The sequence below is a fragment of the Branchiostoma lanceolatum genome, chromosome 5, assembly GCF_035083965.1.
Source record: "Branchiostoma lanceolatum isolate klBraLanc5 chromosome 5, klBraLanc5.hap2, whole genome shotgun sequence".
NCBI classification, from domain to species: Eukaryota; Metazoa; Chordata; class Leptocardii; order Amphioxiformes; family Branchiostomatidae; genus Branchiostoma; species Branchiostoma lanceolatum.
This window is the reverse complement of record NC_089726.1, coordinates 5,501,723-5,524,024: the sequence shown is the minus strand read 5'-3', so window position 1 is coordinate 5,524,024 and position 22,302 is coordinate 5,501,723. Positions and strand designations below refer to the sequence as shown.

Genomic DNA, 22,302 nt, shown 5'->3' with positions numbered 1-22,302 from the left:
ACAGACTCGTAGTGTATTAAAGACATTGAACATCGGCTTGTGCACTTTGTCTCAAATGTAAGGCAGATTGAAGTAAGTTCTGTGTTCTATTCTGTCGAAAAATTCTTCTTGGTCGAAACTGGTCAAACAAGTTAAGTTGAACCCTTGGACAGTCTAAGAAATCGCAAGTTTTCTTCCTTTAACCTTTTTTGGACCACTCGTTGTCATATGCATCACCTGATGTATAACTGAGATATTTGCGAACTTGGGCCGTCAGAATCTCAATATCAGCGGAATGGGCTTGTAATCTTTTTGTTGCATCTAACAAAATGTAAGCTGAAGCATGACTCAGTATGTGATGTCATAATTAGGAACAGTCGGAAAGACGTCCATCGATAAGAGCTGCCGTCGCGATATGAGCGACTTCCCACATACTGGGGGCAGAGTTCCTGGCAGTTTATAAAGGGAGGAATGAGTCATATTCTACAAGGAAGCGCCGGATGTCGAAAAGTTCAAACCAACTTCATGGCAATTTTATGTCCTGCCAAATTGTCTACTTTGATGAAAAGGACGATACGATATTGTTGTGGAGCCGATAGTAGCAGAAGAAGTAGTTGTTGTTATCATTGCGATGTTGCGGTTGTTTTCATGTTTATCTGGCACTTTGATTACACAAAATCAATTTCTTGGTATTTTGATATTTGTAGAAAATTAACGGAGCAAGTGGGGGAAATAGAAAATGAGCAGACACCCTGTGATAGGTGTCACCACAGGAAGCACAAAGTCAACATCATGACCACTGCAGGTTGGTTAACGTCTGCCTAGTTATTATTCTTTCTAATATAGTAGAAAATTAGGTAGCACTTTAAGCTTTTTCATCACCTTTCTAACTTTTCGGCACTCGCTCCATCAAAAGTTCCTTAAAAATTCGAAAACGAAGAAATTAAATTGGAGTTGCCTTAAAGTTAAAGAAAAAATTGACACAACCTGAACAACACTTACAACGATAGCAGCTTCTACTACACGTACTACGGCTGTTACTGTCAGCTCCAACAAAGCCCTGCAGTTCATTTCAACAAAATACGATAATTTGATAGCACTGGAGGTATTGCTTTCGGTGTGTCTATTTTTCAGAACACTTAAGTATGCATAACGGAACAAGCTAAAGGCGACTAGCGATTACATTTGCCATATATATAGGCGTTGGTCATGAAAATACGAAGGTCAATGTTAATTTTGGCGTCCTAGCGGCTTTCCATTGTACTGCAACTAGATTCCGTTTCTTTTATCTTCTGTTCAGTACGAACTAACTTGATAAACTTACACTTCTAGCAATCCTATGTATGACTGATCAGGCCCTTATGGATTCAGCTTGATTGTCAACATCGATCCTAATATTGTTTAATAGAATGCATTATGTGCCAACATGGACAAATTATTGTCAGACTGAGAAGGTCCATTACCGTGGTGTCAGGGACTGGTTTCCAAAGTGACAGAGAATCAGGAGCTCCTATCTGTACTTCTTGTTTTCTTAATCAGTCTCCTGGCTTAATCATTATTAGTTTAACAACCACAAGTTTTTGTTGCTATATAGGACCCAATAAGCCCGCTTAGCGAGAGCTTGTGTAACACTGGCGGTAGTCCTGTGCATGAGCATGGTAATATTTGAATATAGTAGTATAGGTTTGTATTGATGCATGTATTAGAAAAAATAACATTGTTTGGAGAGTATAACATATCAAACAACATCATTCTCACAACAGCAACATTTAGTTTATTACAATTACTTTGTTATACACATAATCATGCATACTTGAGGAAAAAGATCGTGTACAAATTCAACTCATTGAGCATAATAGATGTTTAGAGTATTAGATATTATGACATATAATTCATATCTCTTTCTTTAGTAACTATAACATTTACAGTCCAATTATACAATTTCAAAAAGAGTGTAAAAACCTCACTAGTCCAGTGACTAACTTGATATACCTTTTTAAAATCATTTAATCAAAGTAGCATTTTCTCCTAATACACCATGCTCTAAAACCTTCATGAAAAAATAAATAGCAAGTTACTTGCCAATTTCTTTGCAACATTCCTTTTTGGTGCACAAAAAGTAGTCATGATGTTAATCCATCATTGTTAAACAGTTGTTATCAACTAAGATAATCATTAGTGATAACTATCTACTGGTTAATCGACAGCGATACACAAAGAATTTGTTGTTTCCTGGTTATCAAGGCTATGCAACAATATACCAGACATCTTACAGAATAAAAATTCTCTTTTTAAACAACCAAGTGATTTATTAAACCGACATTTCGGCGACCATTTGCCACCTTCCTCAGGGCAATTCTGACTGGTTCACTTTGAGCTGCAGCATCAGTGTCACTGCCGAAACATCCGTTGAATAAATCACTTGGTCAAAAGAGTCTTTTTATTCAGTGACTTACCAACCTGATGAAACTATTCATAGCCATTTCACATTTTGAGGATAGCTGCCACACGTGATACTGTGTTTTATGCAACACTTATATTCAGCAAAGGTGATCATAATCATATCAGGAATTAATTATCACATAGCTGGAAAACCACCATTTGTCAATACTACATGATGATTCATTCTCATTTCAAAGTACACATTTTTTGCTCTGAAAATAGGAACCATAAGACTTCTAGAACAAAAAGATTTGATTACGGTTAGATGGAGATTGTGTTAGTCTTTACTCCAATTCCTCTCACTTTTCTCATGAGTCTGGCATGTCACTGTCAATAAATCCTGCAGAAACACTGTAAGTTGAAAAATATTTGCATTGATATTATGTTTGCAGCTTTGCTGAGACCTGCCACCATGACATCATCACATCCCTCTGTCTTCCATTCCGATTCTTTCGACCACGAACTTTAAGCAGCACAAACACATCCTTTCTCACACTACTGCAAAATCAAGTCCCAGTGAACTTAAAATCAATATACAGGACACAAATATAGTTTACAATTTTACACATTCCAGACTTGGAATGAAGATCAATAGAGTTGACTTTGCAGTCAGTGAAGTCAGCTCTTTTTACAATTCATATAAACTTGAATCTCTTTACAAAGAAATTTCTGATGGCGATTCTATGAAAGCATATTAACTGTAATAATGAAAGAGATTGAAGATGCTTTAGCACAAAAAGCAAAATGTTGATGGCCTTTTATATTCTGGGTCAAACCCTAAACCTCTGTCCTTATGGAAACAGCTATGTTCAAACAAGTTATGTTCCAACACCTCTAGGTTATGCTAGGGTCACATTTCTAATCCGGGGCCCGGCCGGGCAGTCTTTGGGAACGAAAAGTATGATTTAAAAGACTACAAAAAACACAAAACGTACCAGAAAATATTCAAGAGCATAGCTTGTGCATATTTATTGATATGCACTTTAATTTTTCGTTTCCGCTAACAGCCCGGCCGGGCCCCGGTTGGGAAATATGACTCTAGCATTAAGGGGTGTCGAAACATAGGGATGTAGCCATCCTTACAAACACGGGTGTGTAAACCACTAAGCACTATGTCTAAAGCTGTCAAACAAACAAGGAAAGTAGTTGAAGTTGAACAGGTTTACACTGCAGTTTCCATCTGTACTCCCTTTGAGGTGTCTGTTACCTTGGTGCCATTGTCCTTGCTGGATTCTTCTTTCGTTTCCTTTTCACTGTCAGCCTCTTCCTTCCTTCCTTTCTCGACTTCGCTTCTTTCGCCACTTTCTGCGTTCTCCTTGTTATCGTGAACTTGTGCCTCCATGTTGGGGAGGTGGGCGCCGTTACCACTGGCAGTTGTTGGTTGTACGAGAGGGAATGTTTCCAAGTACCTGGAACAGTGAGGCAGTGATTAGTGAGGACAAGGTGATTCAATTACTGTAAAAAAGCAAAGTAAAGCTTGACTTGTTACAATTTAATATCTATATCAATATCATCAAGAGGCTAGTGGGAGGACACCTATGCAAACAAAAGTATAAAGTAGAATGGATTAATTCCTCAAGCTAACCGACATCTATCAGTCGTCCCTCATCAGTAAGACACTTGGAGCCGCATAGTTCTCGTTTCGAACTTTTATTCAGTCTAGTACCACGACCTGGTTTTGCCGTGACTGTACACTTGAAAAAGCTGTCACAGCAAAACCGGTCGTGATACTAGACTGAATAAAAGTTCTAAACAGGACTGAATTACTGAATTACTGTAGTTTCAACTTAAGAAAAATTATAATCTTGGATAAGATTAAGAATGGCCAGTAGAGAAAAAAAAATTGTGTTCCTAGAAAAACAATGCAGAAGTGATTTACCAACCTGCTGATTACTATTTACGGAAACTGTTGAGCGTCTTACTTGTCTATGACCTGCTCGTCCAGCCACTGTTTGTAGCAGAGTTTGTCCCTCCATGACTTGGGCAGACCCTTCACACCCAGCTTACACCCCAGCAGGGCCCCGGCTACAGCACCGTTAGTGTCCGCATCACCGCCCTGGGGATGAAAGAAGGAATGGATGAATGAATGAGTGAGTGAGTGAGTGAGTGAGTGAGTGAGTGAGTGAGTGAGTGAGTGAGTGAGTGAGTGAGTGAGTGAGTGAGTGAGTGAGTGAGTGAGTGAGTGAGTGAGTGAGTGAGTGAGTGAGTGAATGGATGGATGGATGGGTATGGTTGGGTGGGGATGGATGGATGGATGGACAGACGGATGGATGAACATACACATTTCATATACACATTTATTCTTTCCCGATAAAGAGAGCCTTGATGTTCAGCAGGCTTGTTAATTATTTTCACAAAAGTTTCCAATTCATACAAATGAGCAGCCTGACGGTTAAATATGACCAGAACATCACCAGAACATAAGCATATAAGATACAGTTAATATACATGTAGTTAACATAATTTTTTTTGTCTGATGGAAGGTTAAACCAAAAATCCATCTGATAGATACCCTGGGGGCCAGACACCGTATATCGGCTAGCCACCAAGCACCGCACGCGCGCCCAAGCTTTCCCGGGCCACCCTCCCGCTGTCCCCCGAAGACCGACCCCGCCCCAATCTCCGCTGTAAACCCAAGATCTGTTACCATATGGCTAGCAGATCTTGGGTTTACAGCGGAGAGTGGGGCGGGGTCGGTCTTCGGGGGACAGCGGGAGGGTGGCCCGGGAAAGCTTGGGCGCGCGTGCGGTGCTTGGTGGCTAGCCGATATACGGTGTCTGGCCCCCAGGGTATCTGATAGAGTGAAATTTGTTTTTTAACTATAAGACAACAACACCTTACCATTGTAGCTGAGAGGAAAATGCCAGTCAAGAGTACAATAAGGTGATGTTGAAAGTTGACTTTGCCACCGATAATTACGTGATTATATTCTGACACAGTAACGTGGGTGAAACGATTCCTTTACCTCCATGATCAGTTCTGTCAGAGCCTTCCTGAAGTCGTTCTGTCGCAGCGACCAGAACCCGGCGCCCATGGTCTTGTACGTGTAGCCGATCTTGCGCCGCTCGTCTAGCTTCAGATACGAAAGCTTCTCAGCCTCCATGTGGAACTGGAGTTCTTGGACCTACAGATGGCAGCAGCAGAAATGTATGACATATTGGAAGCAGCCTTCGGAATCTTTTCACGGCAAACCCCTCAAATCTCATCTCTTATCTCATCTTAAATATATATTTCCCCTTAATTCAACTATTTCACCCTTCAGGGGCACCACAGAAGATCAGCCAACCCGTTTTAATGTTACAATGCCCTAACGTTACAATGGAAATGTATAGGCTTTGACGTCTGTTCTGCTGTAACATCACAATCATGCAAACCCCCTATAGTTCAAGAAACTATGACTATGCAAGGACAGGGTCATGATATATGGACTTAAAGACTTAGAGATATGCTGGACTTACCAAAAGTGGCACTAACATCATCCTTTCAGCTTGTAATACTTACTGCAGTACTGTCTTCTGTTCCGTCATCAGCTACCAGATATTTCTTGGCATATTCAAAGCTGTCGCTGGTGATACCTCCGACATCTATGGTCCCGTCTTCTTTCCAATGTTTCCCTTGCAGCATCATAGCAATGGCTGTTGTCACGGCAACGCACGAGGCAATACACCTAGGGCGAAGAGAGTTATAAAAGAATTATTATATTTCACTACCTGATTGGGGGAGGTCATTTAATGCTTCTTCCCTTTGCTGCTGGTAATATTATCAAAATATAAACAAATAAATGTAAATGACTTTTCCAAACAGTAACTGAGGGATAGAGAAATTAAATATCCTGGGTTTGTTTTCAAATGTTTGACTTCCGCTGTTTACTTAGTACTAAAAGTATCTTTGGTAAAAGTTTGATGTGCAATATTTATTGAAGCAGAATTGCAAACCAAATGAAATAGGGTATGTGTAAATCAAAAAGCTCATGTAACCTTTTTGGGTAAATTCCTTGTTTCATTTATTTATTGTGAATTTCTCGCTAATTCTGTTCATGTATTGTCTTCCAGCGGAGCTTTGGCCCCGGGCCAAGCTTACAGCATCAACTTTAGACCCATGGAGGTAAAACCAGCGTTCCAATCCTGCAAGTCTCCAGTTACACCATTTACCACCACCAGGGCCAACTAAGGACCTGATCCAGCGGGAACAAACTTGCACACACACATAACTGGACAAACAAACAAACTGAAAAGTATATCTCAATTTGTATGGAGATGATAAACAAAAACAAAGAAACACACCTTGGGTCGGCATGTGTGACCCTGCAGAGTTTCTCGGTGTTGTGTATGACAGCGTCCAGGTCCTGGTACTGATGTACACCCAGGATGGACGTACGCATCACGCCTCCGTTGGGAGCCAGCATCTTTCCAGATCTTTCCCAAACTGTACGAGACGCCTGAAAGTAACAGAGAATACTGTAATTCTTGTTTCTTTCAGGGTTTTTTTATGTTCACTGAGACTGTACCATGAACTTATCATCGCAGTGAAAAACCTGTTGTAATCATTTATAATTCCTTTACACTGTGATCCATTGTGTAAATCACTTGACGCCACCGTGAAGTTAAACTTCAGTGAAAATGTCCATCTTCCTTACACCATGAAATTTGGCTACAGTGAATTACAGTATAGAATGTAACGCTGAATGATGTTAAACAAATCTTTCTTTGGCAAATACTCTTCCACAGAACGTCACATTTATACATTGCATGAAAGACAATATCCCCAAAGACAATATCACAAGATGGTACTACTTCTCACACTTTTTTTTTCATTCCTGACTTCTAGATTAAAAGTAAAAGTAGCTTGATCTTTATATTTATAAACTTCATATTGATTTATTATAAACTGTATCATATTGATACTTATAAACTATTATTGGCTCTTCCCTGTTAAACAGCTCAGGGATGCCCCTATCAGATTACATGTGAACTTCTGACTGACAGTGTTTTACTCCTTCTGAGTCTGTAGGGACCATATCCAGTGTGGAGATGCCAGTGTGAGGACCTGTTATTGATGTATCGTAGCCTCCCCAATCCCCCAACTCAGGGATGCCCCCTACCAGATTGCATGTGAACTACATGTTAGTGAGCTCTTTACCTGCTCTGGGTCTGTAGTGAACATGTCCATGGTGAGGACCTGTAGTGTAGTCCCCCCGATCCCACAGCCTCCCCAGTCTCCCAGCTCGGGGAAACCTTTCTGCATCCACTTTCTCATCCGACGGGCAAAGTCCTGCTGGGTCGCTATGGTTACCTAGTGCGAGACAGTAAAACGATGATTGAGAGTGTCAGAGAATCAAACAGACAACTTATAAAATATCTCACAGTTTATTTTGATGCCAGTAGTGATAGAAACATTATACATAGTCAGGATGGACTAAGCTAAAATCTCCACAGAATATAAAAAAATGCTATAGCTGGAGTTCTACGAACACATTTGCAGAAACAACTGGAAGCCTCATTGTCAGACTTTGGGGCAATCTGGCATTTGACTTCGCACTATGAATGTTTTATCAAGAACTTAAATGGATTCAGAATGATACATAGGTCGTGATACCTAGAATTAAAGCAACCACTTACGTTTTAGGAATGATTTATCAACAACACTTAACATTTGATTAGAGACTACTAGACCTGAGCTATGATTGACGATTAATTAAAATAGCTCGCTACGCCACACAGAAAAAAAGCTCTGCAGCTGGGAATGTGAGGTCACATGAAAACACCCTACTGAATCTACCTTTCTTATTCACCAAGCAGAGGTTCAATTTTGATTGGAGGGTTAGAAATTTTTCATGCTGCCCTCCCTTAAAAATTGTGGCCACTACTAACCCCTGATCGAAACCTCTGCTTGGAGAATATACCTTTCTCTCTCTGTTCTCAATCAGAGCAAGAATGATGAGAATCATCTGGTCGCTGTCGTCCGTCCAGTCTCCGATGTTCCAGCGGACGCGGTGCCCGTCCTTCACTTTCATGGAATACTCCAACTTCTTACTGCCGTAGCACTAGATGGGTACAAGATGAAACAGGGATTTTGCACGGCTATAGCTATGTGTATATACTGACCCATTCAAGCCTGCAAAATTCATCTTTTTAATTCTGTACCTTCAACGTCTGATAGCTCTAAGCTGAACTTAACTTAGCATTAGTTTTCTGTCCAAAAGCCCTTTTTCTTCTAATCTATATTTTGGCTTTCTTGATCACAGCAAATGAAAAGGCAGAATACTGTATATTCATCTATTTTTCGCGGGACCTAATTTTGCCTCGGTGGGGAAAGATATTTTTGCAGTGTTTTAATTTGCAGGACTACTACAACGGAACATACATGTACCTGGAAAGCTTCTTCCTTGCTGAGGAACTCTGTAAGGAGCCCAATAGCATCCCCAATACAGTTTCCATATATGGTACCGTACACTCTATCCTCTAGACTCATGGCTACAGTCTTCACTTCAGAATCTGTTGTTGCATCAGTTGACAGCACCTGTGAAATGTGAAATTGTAGCAATGAGAAGAAGAAAAAAGCATAAAAGAATAATTTGAACAGAAGTTCCAACAGAATAAAGGGGGTCTACATGGGGGCCCCAGCAATGCTCTATACTAAAACAAGTAGGTTAAAACTCCTTTGCTAAATTCAGGGGCTTAGGGCCACTGCATGCATGCACATGTTAGGCTAAGATAGGGAAGACATTGATAGATTATTAAAGATTCTGTGAGCCGCCTCACAACAAATTACATAAAATTTAATTTGAGCTTTCCCTACAAATTAAGTGATCTGCATTTGATATGGTAACATATTATACTAGTATAGTGGTATGCAGGCCATCAATGGACTGTTGTTAGTTGGGACAAAGACAGTTGTCATTGTGTTTATTGACAGTGAAAGGGAAAACCGTTCTTTGAAATGCAAATAAGAACAAACAACCAGTAAACCAAGAATTGTCGGTAAATTTGCATATGTAGTGGAAGCCATACAAAATGTGTATTAGTAGGGCTGCTCTGATCCTTTTAAAATCCAGTGATAGTTGTGAGGAAAAGGCAAAGGAAGATATTATAAGAAGTTTAGATGCACACACAAAGTCGAGTAGAAATGATATTCTCACATTCTCAGAGACTAAAAAAAACACAAACCACACTCTCTCAGACTTACTGCTCCCATTCCCTGAGTCGTTCCTCTCAGTCACTTTTTTTACAAGTTACACCGCCACACAAAAAGCACGACACCTAAGCAAAGAAATTGTGAAAAATAGCTATAAACCAAGGAGGTCTATATAACCTCCTTGTTATAAACATAAAGCAACACACCCCAAACACAAGTGCAAGCAAGTTGCCACTAGTTATTGAGTGAGACTCATAGATAGAACTGAGTTTTTATACCTGCAGCCTTTAGGCCAGAAATAGACAATGAGTCATCTACTCCTAGCCCGAAGTCCCAAGTCTAGAAAGCGGAACTTTGACTCATTGACCGAAACTGAAAGGGCTTGTCTGAACACGAAAATTAATTGTTTCAAATAAATGTCTGAAACTCCTTATAAAGAACGAAACAACAAAAATCTGGGCATGAACCTAGGATATCCAACGTAGCACAACAAGAGTGAAGAAATTATGTGCTTGAATCTGTAAGGAATGATGATATTTTAAGAAAAGAAGAAAGACGCACCTAGAAGAAACCGCCTCAGCTGTCACTTCCGGGTTGAAAGTTCGAAGTTCATATTCTGACCTCATTGGGTCAAAGTTTATAGCCTCGCTCTGGTGCAGCGGGCCCACATGCGGAAAATATTTCTGCGTTTTTAGGTAGTTTCTTAGCTAAGAACGTCTCGGTTCTCTTAAGATTTAAGGAGGCTCAAGGGAACGTCTTAAGAATCAAGATGTTACCAGAAGCGCAGGAAGGAGAAGAGACGATGGTGGTCGCCAGACTTTCGGGTGAGAAATCAGTTTTGTTACGCAGCATGCATGGGCGGGGAGGGGGGCGACATCGAGCTGGTGAAAGCATGGGAATTTTTGAATATTTCAAAGCTTTAATATTTCAACACGCTTCAGGGCTGGAATGGGTTTCATTTCTAGTATTAGCAGCATTTGTTGAATCAGTAAGTTTTCATAGCTTTGATATACTCAGATTCGTTTAGAATTTAAAATAAATGATTTTGTGCATAATTTATGTCAAAATTGTTATAATATCATAATATCAGGTGTATTTGCAGCCAGTGCCACAGGCAGGTACCCAATGTGTAGGGTAATGAGGCTGTTTAACGTGTTCGAGGCACCTCCTCGAGCACGGGACCCCCGTTTTACGTCCCTCCCGGAAGACGATTTCGTGGAAAGCTTCGTGAGGCTACAGCAATCCGGACGTCCTTGGTTGGTCTCCCATCCAAGCACTGTCCGGACCGCGCGTTGCTTAACTTCCGAGATCGAGGGATCGGGTGTATCCAACGCGCCACGCGGCCGTAGCTATAACTATAATCATAGGATTAACCGAAATTGCAAATACTTGATGGTGAAAAGTGAAGTTAATGAGGATTTGTTAAAAAGATCGGAAAAGAATTAATTCTACTAACTTAGTTAGTACTTCTAGTTTATCTGTAGTGAGTTATATTTAAACTTAAAGTTATAATGAACATCATAAGTTTATAATAAATATCTTTGATTTAAGCTAATGCCAAATAATAATGGTATGAACAATAGTGGACATCTTGTAGCTGTTTGCAGGTTTGTAAGTTTGCCGTTGAGAAGTGACCACGATAGTGGTTAACTTAAAAATATCACAAATCTTAAAAAATTTACATTATTCTTATTCTCCAAGCAGAGGTTTGGTTCTGACTGTTTTTGGTGTATTTTTGTCCAACAATAGTGGACATCTTTTCCTGAAGAGTAGTCTGTATAACGCAAACTCCAGCTGACTGGGGGTTTTATGCCGGTTACGGCCGGCCGCTTTAAGTGCAATTAAATCAGACTATATAAAGTAACTGGAATGACCATGGGCAGGATGCACTACTTACTTGCGATAATACTCTTCATCAAGAGTGTGCGCAGTAAAGGCAAGACAAGACAAGACTAATCTTGTAGCTGTTTTGATGAGTTTGCAGTTGAGAAGTGAACTGCAATCACGAGTATTTGAAAATCTACAGTCTATTCTAACAAACTAATTTTCCCAGCCCCCGCCACCATCCGTGTGGAGCCCGTGGGAAAGTGGTTCGAGGCGTACGCCCATCGCTACCGTCACAAGAAGACGCTGTCGCAGCACGAGTCGGTCGGCAGCAGCAGTTCGTCGGAGGAAGACGAGGAAGACCTCCGAGACGAGGACTTCAAGGAAGACCCGATGCTGACCTCGCTCGACCCCAAGGACGTGAAGGTCAGGGAATGTCAGATGTCGTATGGAATAGATGAATTCTGACTGTCCATCACGTACAGTGTCAAAGTTGAAGGCCCCTGAGACATGAACAAACCCATGTTGACATTGTTATGTAAATCAAGACAATGTCAAGACGAGAACTGTTTACAAGCCAGGGGCTTTCACCTTTGACACTGCACATGCGTACTCAAATGCTGCATAAGTGCTTATAGACGAATCCTGACTGTCCATCACAATTTACCATGCTATCTTTGGTTAAATTGCTAATTGTGATGGACAGTCATGATCGGTTTAGCCAATGAGAGCATGGCTGCATGTCCATCAAATATTTGCAATCTTGCATTTCTTCATTTTGATGGTCTTATACTAACATGATGTTGACCATTTAAGTGTCAAATCTAGTTTAGTGTCATACAGGGACTAGAGAAAAGAAGTAGCATTTTAAACATTTGAAAGACCCTTTGATCCTTCAAGTTTCAAGTTTAGCTTATTCAATTGTACATGTCAATGTACATACGTATAATGAGCACGTCGTTCTAAGTAGTGACAATTCTACCTCCTTTTGTACTTTTTCCTTTGGAAAATTAGAGTAAACTTTCTTTATTTGTCAATAGCTAAAAATGATACCCAAGTACCAGTAGCCCAGAAAACCTTATGGAGGAATAGGTACAAGATTGGAGGCTAAAATATAACATTTCTCGTTATTGATTTTTGCATAATCAATTCTGATCCATTCCTCTGTACCAGACCCAGGACCACTATGCTGTGTTGGGGATAGCCAAGCTGAGATACAGAGCTACTCATGCACAGATTAAGCAAGCCTGTAAGTACTTTCGGTGAATGGGAAGAATATGCCCTTTTTTGTGCGTTTAGTGTCAATTCAATTTCTTTATTTAACCAGAGTACATCTCAGATCTACGGATCTGTTTTTCAGATATCCCTGGGCACAAACATAATTATTGAAGGTACAGAAGGTTTTCCTCGATCTGAAGATCAGAGATATACTCTGAAAATTAAGCTCGATTGTTTCGAAATTCCTCTACTACTTTCCAGACAAGCGTATCGTGTTGAAACACCATCCCGACAAACGTAGGCAGGCGGGAAAGCCCGTCAAGGAAGGCGACGACGACTACTACTCCTGCATCACAAAAGGTCAGAGGTCAAGGTTTAGGACAGTCATGCTTTCAAAAGTTACGATAGTCATCTGAATGTTTATGTCAAAAATATTTCATGTAACCTATTACATGTGGAATAGCATGGTATAGCATCATGACAACAAGATAGCTTATTAACTTATGTATATGTACATGTTGCAAGTAACATTCAGGTTTCATGTTTTTTCAAGGCAGATTCTAATGCCAACTCATATTTGGAGCTCTTATACTGTAACATCAACCCTTGTAGTCCCACTGGATACCTACTCTACCTTCACCTTCTCTTGTTTAGTGAAGCTGAAGGTAGAGCCTGGAACTGAAACAGGATGACACCCAGGCTAGATACCTAAGACCTCCTCAAACAAAAATATGAATTTAGATAGATCTACTAATGCTGCATCAGTAATCCCAGAGTTATGCACACTTCAGATATCCCGGGGTTAAACTTAAACACATTCTTGAGAAGCGCTGGATACCACCATTTTTAATATGGCGGGCTTAGGGTACCTGGTAGAATTATGGGGGTTGGCATTACTGCTTTAGCGCAGGGTGTTAGCTACCAGGGAGTCCAGTTGTCTTCTGGATGCCCTACAGTAAGATGGCAAAGAAATTAGATGCCCTCTTTTGCAGCTGGATGCCCAGAGTACCCACTGTTTAACTGGTAATTACACACAAATGTTACTGTGTTACAGTGTTACTGTTGTTTTTTCATCCTACCTGACATTGGGATAAGTTATTAAGACAGCTTTGTTTGTTTTTGTTTTCTCCAGCATACCAGCTCCTCAGTAACAAAGTGTCCAGACGATCGTTCGACAGCGTTGATCCTCAGTTTGACGACTTTGTCCCGCCCAACAACTCTAACTCAAAAGAGAACTTCTTTGAAGTTTTTGGGCCAGTCATTTCAAGCAATGCTAGGTAAGTTTATCAGTGCTCATTTGCATATTTTGATCAAAGTGTCTCCCAAACTCCCAAACCAAAAATTGATTGGATACAATTTCATACAAGGGATACAAAACCTTGCTTGCTTAATGTGTGATTTGTTTGAGCACTGATTGTTCATTTGGAGTGAACATTTGCATGAGTAAAAGTAGATAGATTTCTACTAGTGGTAACTTGCGCAATATTAAATGGATTTACAGTATCTAAATGTTTTCTTTGCTTCTTGTACACAGATGGTCAGTAAAGAAACCAGTTCCCAAACTCGGCACCATGGACTCTACATATGAGGAGGTTGATCACTTCTACTCCTTTTGGTAGGAACTTTTTTTCCCCCATTCTATCCATATGTGAATGGTGTTACTGAATAATGTGCTGTCTTCACTACAGTTCCAGTTAACAAAGGATTTGGATGTTGTACAAATATTGATTAAAAGTATGCTTAATTGAAGAATTAAGTGCAAGCAAAACAACTAGGAGCTAAGAATATGTTTATTCCACTAGAAAAAATCATTGTTCTATAGTAATACAATGTTTTCTTATGTTTCGTTGCTCTTACATTTACTTTTGCTACATTTTCCAGGTATGATTTTTACTCCTGGAGAGAATTTTCCTACCTGGATGAAGAAGACAAAGAGAAAGGGGAAGAGTGAGTAGTCACATGCGTTTTTTACTGTATTAGATTGTTACTTAGACCCTTTACTATTTTGTGGACACAATTGGAAAAAGTTGGATAGTGAAAGAAAATGATAGTGATCTCAAACCAGGTTAGCTAGTCTTTCACTGATCGTGACAGAGAAGACATTATGCTATGTATAGTATTTACAGGTTCATTGAAGTACAGTGATTGTTGTATTTGTACTGGGGAAATTTCTCTAGCTGTTTTCCACAAGTACAATGAATAGCGGACCACGGCATAATGATAATGCCACATCCTTATCATTAATAATATCCTTATTATTTCCTTTCTCAGTCGTGAGGAGAGGAGATGGATAGAGAAACAAAACAAAGCGGCTCGACAGAAGAGGAAAAAGGAAGAAGTGTCCAGAATACTGAAGCTAGTCGGTGGGTTGTCCTGGCAAAATTCAACTTATCATTTATCATTACGGCCACACATACAGGTTTAATGTTGGTTGTTAGATTTAGGAAAATAGTGCTGAACTGGAAAAAACGACAGAAGAGGAAAAAGGAAGAAGTGTCCAGAATATTGAAGCTAGTCGGTGGGTTGTCCTGGAAAAATTCAACTTATCATTTATCATTACAGCCACACATACGGGTTTAATTTGTTGGTTGTTCGATTTAGGAAATAGTGCTGAACTGGAAGATGAACATGAAACAGTTCAGTTCAGTTCATCCTCTGCGAGGTGACACAAATGTCTCAAAATGTTCCTGTCGAGCATGACAGAACAGAGCAAGATGTCAGAGATCTTACTATTCTTATACCTTAATGAAGTACGTAGAGTTTTTGTGAATTTCTTGTTTTATTCATTATTGTGAATTTATTGCTCATTCTGTCTAATAGCATGTATGTTCTCACTGGCTCCCTTAAGGCAACAGACAGAAATTGAAGACAGGAAATGAGATAGCCTTTGATAACCTATTCTGGGACCTTTGACCAAACTTCCTGTCAATGTCCACATGCCTAACACATGGAAATTGGTGTCACCAAATGTTATCCATGTATCTCTCTGATTAAAAGTTTTATCTGCCTGTTGACTGTATCCATGTCCAGATAATGCCTACGCATGTGACCCAAGAATAAAGAAGTTCAAAGATGACGAGAAGAGAAAGAAAGAAGAAGAGAAAAAGGCAAAGAAAGACGCAGCAAGAAAGATTGCAGAAGAAAAGGAACGGGTTCGTAAAACTGAATTACACTTTCTTATAATATTAATGGCTGTTATAGTGCACTAGAGTCTAGACCCTTCTAAGTCTCTTAAACCTTCGTTCTACCAAGGTACCATTTTGGTACCAAATTTTTATTGGTCACGACTCACAAGAGGCTATAGCTAGAGTTCAGTGCAGATAGAGCTATGTGTATAGTTTTGATACATTATGTGAGGAAACTGCACAACCGTAATTGCACCATCTTCTGCACAACAGACTGCACAAGATCTTTGTGCGGATATAGAATTGTGTACTACAGACTCCCTGTTCTGTTTTTCAGCAAAGACAAGCAGAGCTGGAAGCTGAGAGGAAACAGAAAGAAAAGGAAGAAGAGGAAGCTAAGGCCAAGGTCAGGGTCATCCCCTATTTTTTATGTGTTCAAAATTGTACAGACTAACATTTATCTTTAAAGTCTTTTGTATTCATTTGTGATTAGAAGGCAAACTCATATTCTTAATTGTCTGATTGTGTGGCTTTTAATGTACTTCCAGTATCTCACAACTCTTTGTGCTCATGTTTTAATTGATATATTAAGCAATAGTCTGTTTATGTTGATTATTGTGTACCATGGATTTAGTTGTTTGTGTTTTTACTTAAGTCTTGTTTATCACCCTTTACAATAGTCCCAGATATGTCATGATCCAACATGCAAAGGTTGAACACCAGAGCTGAATATGGCAGTACAAAACAAAACCTTTAAAAAAAAATAAGAAAATAAAGATTTAGTTTTTAGCCAATACAGCTTAATTTAATATTCTGTTGTTCTTTGCCCTCAGGCGTTAATAGCCAAGAAAGAGAAGGAAGCAGCCAAGAAACAACTTAAGAAGGAGAGGAAAAGACTGAGGGATCTTTGTAAGGTGAGTTTCTAGCAATCTACTTGAGAATACTGCAAGTCATTTAAGGAGGTGTTTAGTGTTTAATGTTTGAGTATTAAACAATACAGTAACATACAGTTGTAAGACAAGCAAACCACATGAAATACAATGAAAAAGATTCCTTCAAATTATGTAATGACAGAGGCTAAGGCAAAAAAAGGAGAAGACTCGATGCAAGAAAATGCTTGCTTTATTTCACAAAAGCTGTTCTAATTTCAGACCAACGACTACTATGTAGAGGGGGAGAGTGACACAGTAACCATGATGGAGTCCATTGAGAAGCTCTGTAACAAACTGGAGATTGCAAGGTAAGCCATTACAGACAAACTTACAGAAGATATCAGTAGAAATACAGATTTTCTTACATGGCAGTACAGAGGTCATGGGGTCGTGTGGTGCAACAGCAGCGTGTTCGGCACAGAGCTAAGTGGTCCTGGGTTTGAATCCTGCCGTGTCACCTATCTTGTGCTCTTTACACGATTTTCCCAACATGCCAGAATGGTCGTCATCAAGACCGTGGGTATAAAAGGCAAGAGAGAAAGAAAGGTTTTCCTGTTCATGTTTTTCTTTGTTTTGAGAGAAATTGAGAGGTATTCTTATATATTCTCCAATACAAATTTTTCACTCACTTTCCATATCAATGAGACAGATAGGTGCTGACTGCCATGTTGGTGTGCTTCATTTGCATTTCAATGGACTGCAGCACAAGCTTATGTACACGGCTTTTTTATTTTTATTGGCAAGTTTTTATGTATTATCTTCTGATATCTCTTTTGTGAGCTAGACACAATTAGTATGGGATATTTGAAAGGAACAGAAGATCACTTGATGTCTGAAAACACTTGAGCTATGATTCACTGAAATGCAGATAGCTGCGTCCGCCTCCATGTTGATGTCGGAATGACGTCAGGTGGAAACCGTCTATACAGCATACAGACCATACAGAGAGAAAACGCTCTATGTCAGATGTATGTAGTTAAGATTAACTGATGTTTGACATACAAATTGTGAACTTACTGTAGTGTGAGGTGGTTGGTAGGCCATTCGTTTTTTAATGGAAAATATGTTAGTACATATTTTAATCCTCCCCCTTAACTTTTCCACAGCCTGCAGGACCTGAACACAGCCATGGCTAAGGGTGGCAGAGAAGAGGCCAAGGCAGTGCTAGACAAACAGGTCAGTGCAGTTCTGAATATAAACTATAGTTTGGGATATGCCAAGAATACATATTGTGTACATGTAAAAATGTATATTGAGCATATGGAAAATTCAGCTGGTCTTGTAGAAGGCATAGAATCTAAAGGTTCTGGATTCAAATCCCTTGCAGACCCTAATGTTGTGCCCATGAATAAGGCACTTTACACCTATCTCCTCACTCTACTACTAAACTGGTGTGTTATGCTTAAATGCAGTTTGACAGTTAACTAAAGCGAACAAAGTTTTAAGAATTGTTTTGCCAGATTTTGCAATGTACATTGTCAGTAAAATTTTCTCAGGCCTTCCTGTACCATGACTGATTGTAATTCCTGGTCTTAAGTGATCAGTTGAAGTAAAAGCTTGTCGACACCTTGGGGGCGGTGCCATCATTGTTGCCTTACATGGGGCCTGCTAGGGATTTGAACTTTGCATTCAAGGTCCACAACCCTATCCACAAGCATATGCTTTACATACATTTATACACAATATGTAACGTAATTCCTGGTCTTAAGTGACCATTTATGGAATTATTTTGTCCACACCTCGGGGGCAGAGCCATAATTTTAACCCTCGTGCATGTACCACACAGATAGAGGAAATGGACGCAGACATCCGTCGTGAGGAGGAGGAGCGTATCGCTGCGGAGAGAAGGAAGCAGCAGGAGTCGGTACGAGCCAAGGAGAAGGGCGGGTCAGGCAAGCCGTGGTCTCCCGAGGACCTGGCACTACTCGTCAAGGCTGTCAAGACGTTTCCTGCTGGGACGGTGTCACGGTGAGGAGGGGGAGATTTGGTGGAATTTATTAGGTCTATAAGGGGAGCTTAGCTTACCTTTAGTTAGCATCTTTTTGCCTGAAAGGGGAGCTTCACTAACTGTTGATTGATCTAAGTTTGCTTAATTTTGTGGTAGGACGGGAAAAGTGAAGACAGTGTAGTTCAATGTAGTATTTGACACTAAGAGTTAAACCAAAAATACAATACAAGACAAAACATATGTTTACAGTGTGATTAGTTTGTGGTGAGAAGTGACAACGAAAACCACAAACATATTAAAACAAATATTTCTTAACACTACTGTTGAATACTAACAGCAATATAACTAAAACTTGGATGGTGTCAGTGTTTGAAATGTTTCTAATAGCACCATCTTTTCTTTAATGTTGATAGGTGGGAGGTCATTGCAAATTTCATCAACGACCACACCGGCACAGACATCAAGAGAACTGCTAAGGAGGTCTTGAACAAGACGAAAACTCTACAGAAAACAGGTCAGTTTCGTTGTGGAAAAGGATTTTCAAATATTTTCCAACACAAGGATGTCAAAATTTCAACCAGTCCTCTTGTCTTCTTTAAGATGAAGGAGGACTCAACTGCGTGACATGCACATTGGGTCAAAGGTGTTTGGTAGTCTGTAGCAGCCTTCGTCCCGGTTCAATGAAGGGTGATGGATCCTGATTTAGATACCCTTAACATTACTTTCTGTTAAAGAAAAGTGCAGTTCAAAACATGACTTAGTGTGTATCCCCCCTTTTCTCTGTTCATATTACTGGTTATTTGTTTTCTTAAGTTATTTACTGACTGTTTATTTTGTGTTGTCATTTGATTATTCGCAGAGGATTCGCGCACTTTGCGGACAGAGGTGAACAAAGCCGCCTACGAACGACTTGAGAAGTCCACCACGGAAGCGGCGTCCATAAAGAAAGCGGAGGACGCTGGGATATCTGAGAGGTTTGATGGTAAGGGAGCGGAGGTTGTCCTTTGATTGTGTCAAGATTACAGGCTTTTGTTACAAACTTCTGAGAGTAAAAGTAGAAATAAGGGGGAGGGTGTATGACTCATTAGACAAAATGATAACAATAGTATGTACAAACATAAACTCATTGCCTTTTTAAGTGTGTTAGACATTTAATTTAAGAGACTGTTAGCGTCCAAATCTCTCGGCTTTTTAGTGTTAACTCATTGATCTACGGGCTTCCAAAGATCTTTCAATGAGGAATGATTTTTGGTATCAGTCCTTTGGAAATTGAGTCTAACTCTCCAGTCTTCCGTCTCAGTAATTATACAAAATCTAAATACGTTTTCTCATTATATGACAGCCAACACACACCACTTGCTACAGGGCTGGCTTAAGATTCTTGCTGGCTGATACGATTTTGCCCCCCGTGTAGATCTGCTTGTAGATTAGAATGACACATAGTTTTTGTCTCAGATTCTGCAATCAATTCAAATACTAGTAGTACACACACAAAGAGATAAACAATAAGATGACGTATAAAGTAGAGTGGACTCATTCCTCAGCTAACCGACATTTATCGCACCGCTGTCATCCCTCAGTAAGACATCTAGAGCCGCATACATGTAGTTCCCGTTTAGAAGTTTATTCAGCCTGTCATTACAGAAATAACTTGATGATTCCTTACGCCAAAAATAATTACTCAAGCAACTGGATAAAATTTAATCCAGTTGCTTGAGTAATTATTTTTGGCGTATCTTACTACCTGGATGTCTAACCTTCATCAACGTAATAACATGAAGATTCCTTCTTCAGACCCGTCGGTGTACCAGTTCAAGACAGGCCCGTGGAGCGCGGATGAACAGAGGTGCCTGGAGCAGGCCCTGCGGACCTACCCTGCTGGGACAGGCGACAGATGGGACCTGATCGCCGAGGCCGTCCCGGGGCGGAGCAAGAAAGACTGTATGGTCAGATATAAGGTATGGTGTTTTTTCTTGTTTGAGTTTTCTGTTGAAAAGTTGACCAAGACTGGCAACATCTGCTAATTCATTGCCATATGATACATCCAAAACATGTTAATGTAAATTATGTGTGGAGAATATGATGCCCTGATTGGCCTGTCATTTACCGAAGTCATTGACCAATGAGAGAGCCTCTGTAACTGGCAGTTAATTTCAAATGGACAAATACATTGTGATTGGCCATTTTTTTACCAATGAGGGAACCTTTCTGTCATGGCAGTTTATTTTGAATTCAAATAATTTTGTGGATTACAGAGATATTGTATTGAAAGAGTTCTATATAAAACTTCTTGTGATGGTTCTTCAAATTGTTTTCTTTTGTGGATTGGAGAAATATTGACATTTGGAACTTATCATGATGTTTCTGCATATTATGTCTTATTTTTTCAGGAGCTTGTGGAGCTGGTTAAGGCCAAGAAAGCAGCGCAGGCAGCTGCAAAGAAATAACATCTGACTTAGCAGCAATCGAATCATGGCAGAATATCTACTCAGATAGGGCCAATGTTTGTGCTTGAATGTTGCCTCCTAGTGTTGCCTTTAACAGTCACATAGACAGATGAGAAACAAGTGAGTGGATTAAAACACCATTGCAGTCTGTGGATATTTGTTGTTTCTTCTTTACAATAGTTGGTTTCTTCACTGCACAAGCAGTAAGCTACTCGATTCTTGAATCTTCGTATACGACTTTCTGTCTGGAGTGTTTGGAGGCAGATTTGGCTTTTTTCCTGTTTGTGCTGAAAGTTATGAGAACATGTGGATGTTCGTAAGCACTAAGGGTAGTTAGGACTGCAGTATAACCGTGGAAACGGAATGATTGCAAGAGTTACTGTTTTCGGAGTGGCTCGATCTTAAAGTTTAGGTATCTGTCAGGAGTGTTCTCAGGGGTGTATGTTCAGGTAAACTTGACACTCCATTGAATTAGATTATTTAAGTACTAATGATAGTTGACCAATCAGGAGCCCTCATTCGAAATTTATTATGAGGCCATAATACCATTGGCCAGTCAACAGACATGGCTTACGGATTTAGCCTGGAGTCCAGCCTTGTTAGCTTTGGTCAGCTCCGAATGTCGCTACTTGGCAGAGTAGCGACATTGGGAGCAGACCAAAGTTAACAGGGCTGGACTCCAGCCAGGCTATGGGATATTCTGTGGTTACAGGATAGGTACCAGCCAGGCCTACTTGTCACCATATGCACCTCGGGTTGGGACATTAACCCCTCAGTTAATATTGAACACCTTTTTATAATTCGGACTTGAGGCAAGTCATAGAAAATTGTGAAGGCATTTTCAAAATGATTCTGAAAATCTCTGCTAGGTCAACACTTGATATTTCCCTTCCCATAATTCATCTATTGTATTCTGTAATTTTTCATGACTCTCAAGTTTTGCCAGATAATAAAATTCGTTTATCTGGTCTTCTCTGATGCTGGAAAACATGTCAGTTTTTATTATTTGATTGGAATAATTTGTAATGTTGTTTTGTCGTGTGAGAAAATTCCCTTTGCTGCTGAGAATACCAAAGTGTCTTTAAGAGACTCTAGGAATGTTTAATAAAGATACAATGTTGTTGTTTTCATTGATTTAGAGCCTTCTCTTGTGCTACTGCCCTTTGAATTTAAACTGGGGTTTTCCCTAGCCTGTGTACCATCCTCCGTAGTAACCACTGGCTCAATCTTTTCGCTTCCTATCCGTGGTTGGC

General features: G+C 39.9%; 2 protein-coding genes across 7 annotated transcripts; one reads left to right on the top strand and one right to left on the bottom strand.

The window, feature by feature from the left end:
* Positions 1-1,730: 1,730 nt before the first annotated feature.
* LOC136434587 (ADP-ribosyl-[dinitrogen reductase] glycohydrolase-like) lies at positions 1,731-10,172 on the bottom strand. Of its 6 annotated transcripts, none has more exons than XM_066427469.1 (10): positions 10,117-10,172; positions 9,588-9,680; positions 8,791-8,940; positions 8,324-8,464; positions 7,561-7,713; positions 6,705-6,859; positions 5,923-6,088; positions 5,387-5,545; positions 4,344-4,477; positions 1,731-3,830 (listed from the first exon to the last, which is right to left on the bottom strand). In XM_066427469.1, exons 3-10 carry the CDS (start codon positions 8,890-8,892, stop codon positions 3,584-3,586), a joined length of 1,257 nt encoding a protein of 418 aa, XP_066283566.1. In that variant the 5' UTR covers positions 8,893-8,940; positions 9,588-9,680; positions 10,117-10,172; the 3' UTR covers positions 1,731-3,583. The 6 variants fall into 6 exon arrangements, with proteins under 6 accessions (XP_066283566.1, XP_066283564.1, XP_066283565.1 ...); XM_066427467.1 differs by having other exon boundaries at positions 9,607-9,680; XM_066427468.1 differs by lacking the exon at positions 9,588-9,680 and having other exon boundaries at positions 10,117-10,166.
* A 29-nt stretch (positions 10,173-10,201) lies between these two features.
* LOC136434586 (dnaJ homolog subfamily C member 2-like) lies at positions 10,202-22,184 on the top strand. Its single transcript, XM_066427466.1, has 18 exons — positions 10,202-10,379; positions 11,609-11,805; positions 12,553-12,628; positions 12,859-12,957; positions 13,730-13,874; positions 14,132-14,212; positions 14,479-14,544; positions 14,869-14,960; positions 15,628-15,749; positions 16,060-16,128; positions 16,556-16,636; positions 16,874-16,962; positions 17,761-17,830; positions 18,441-18,622; positions 19,016-19,116; positions 19,462-19,584; positions 20,397-20,560; positions 20,993-22,184. Exons 1-18 carry the CDS (start codon positions 10,325-10,327, stop codon positions 21,047-21,049), a joined length of 1,869 nt encoding a protein of 622 aa, XP_066283563.1. The 5' UTR covers positions 10,202-10,324; the 3' UTR covers positions 21,050-22,184.
* Positions 22,185-22,302: the final 118 nt, after the last annotated feature.

Bases quoted from the DNA above. Each gene is read 5' to 3' on its own strand.
- LOC136434587 (XM_066427467.1), bottom strand. The intron at 5,546-5,922 runs GTAAGTATTACA...TGCCATCTGTAG, and splicing joins GAACAGAAGACAGTACTGCA to GTCCAAGAACTCCAGTTCCA. The intron at 4,478-5,386 runs GTAAAGGAATCG...TTTCATCCCCAG, and splicing joins TGACAGAACTGATCATGGAG to GGCGGTGATGCGGACACTAA.
- LOC136434586 (XM_066427466.1), top strand. From the start codon at position 10,325: ATGTTACCAGAAGCGCAGGAAGGAGAAGAGACGATGGTGGTCGCCAGA. The intron at 16,963-17,760 runs GTAAGCCATTAC...ACTTTTCCACAG, and splicing joins AACAAACTGGAGATTGCAAG to CCTGCAGGACCTGAACACAG. The intron at 19,585-20,396 runs GTAAGGGAGCGG...TTCCTTCTTCAG, and splicing joins GATATCTGAGAGGTTTGATG to ACCCGTCGGTGTACCAGTTC.